We start from the raw sequence: 1,294 nt of genomic DNA, 5'->3' as shown, positions 1-1,294 counted from the left end.
ATATAGCATCGGCGCTAGCGCGAAGGCTAACAGGCTAAGCTGAGGTTCTTCTTCCATGAAGCAGCTCTGTTGTCCTCCATCCATATTTTCAGTTCCAGACTGAGTCATTTCTACCTTCTCCTCTCTGTCAACGCTCTCTGGTCTCATTTAAAAGAGCCAATCAGGGTGGATATAGCTCGCTAGCAGCCTCGCACCGAGGACCTATCCACATCATCATTTACCCAGAATGCTTTGTGTGTAGATAAAATGGCTCCATCCGCGTTAAAATATATTTTTAAAAATCATAAAAACTAAACAAGCCTACACTATTTTTACAGTCTTTATTTTACAGTTAAAATAAATGTTTATCTAATAAAGTCTAATATTACAACTAATCAGGGATCCTTTTAAAACTTTGTCATGCAGACCAGTGGGACTCCAGTCCTTCAAACGATGCTACTTTCATTTATAAAATATTTCTCATGTTCAAAAGACCTCAAGCACAAGTAACTTGAGATATTTTGCTAACACACAGGGTTGAACTTTTACAGAACAGACATTGTTTAGTCAGTTAGAGCTTGGAGGATGGTTGAGGATGACTTTCAGCTACTACCACGCCTCATTCCAAAGCTTCATGACTCATAGCCAGGTTTTTATTTGCTGTGGCGGCCATCTTGAATCAGGTTGACTTTGAGATAAGATAAGATAGACCTTTGTTGTCATTGTACAGAGCACAATGAAATTACAGTTCAGAACACCCATAAAAGTTAATCAGTTGGTGATGCACATTTCATTTAAGTGATGGGTGATAAAAATCTGCCTAAATATGCGACGTTTTATAAAAGTCAGTAGGAACATGTGCCTCACCTTGAAGTCACCAAACTTATGAGAGTAGTAGAGGTCCAGGCTGCTGACTGACAGCTGGTTGAAAGGTTAGATTGATGGGAAACATGTTAGTGATGCAGGTAACAGTAGAGAGGTGTGTTAATAACAAAGAAAATAAATCTAAGCAAGGTCAGTCACTCCTGCTGCACTTAGTTATGATGAAAACATCGAAAAGAGGGATTTTTCTGAGAACAAAGCAAAGGTTTCACCAACATTTGATCATATTTTAAACCTTAAACTTTTAAAACTCAAAGGAACATTAAATGTTGGAGCAGATCTTCAGGGTTGAAGTTTGACTCACTCTGTTGATGTTTGAGGAGCTCAGGCAGTGTTGGCCAGCTTTTCCTTTGGCTGCCAGGTGTTCCCTCACAGTCACCTCCTGCACACGCACGCACGCACGCACACACACACACACACACACACACACACA

At 40.1% G+C, this 1,294-nt stretch overlaps 1 protein-coding gene across 1 annotated transcript in view; it reads right to left on the bottom strand.

Annotated features, from left to right (window-relative positions):
- The window catches only part of LOC106531041 (kinesin-like protein KIF13B), a gene marked incomplete in the record, with an annotated part of 109,575 nt that overhangs the window by 29,040 nt on the left and 79,241 nt on the right, over positions 1 to 1,294 (bottom strand). Inside the window, 1 exon segment of the mRNA XM_014026801.1 lies at positions 1,166 to 1,243. Coding sequence (XP_013882255.1) covers positions 1,166 to 1,243 — 78 coding nt within the window.

The sequence above is a fragment of the Austrofundulus limnaeus genome, unplaced genomic scaffold (assembly GCF_001266775.1).
Source record: "Austrofundulus limnaeus strain Quisiro unplaced genomic scaffold, Austrofundulus_limnaeus-1.0 Scaffold590, whole genome shotgun sequence".
Classification (NCBI taxonomy): domain Eukaryota; kingdom Metazoa; phylum Chordata; class Actinopteri; order Cyprinodontiformes; family Rivulidae; genus Austrofundulus; species Austrofundulus limnaeus.
This window is presented reverse-complemented; position numbering and strand designations above follow the sequence as displayed.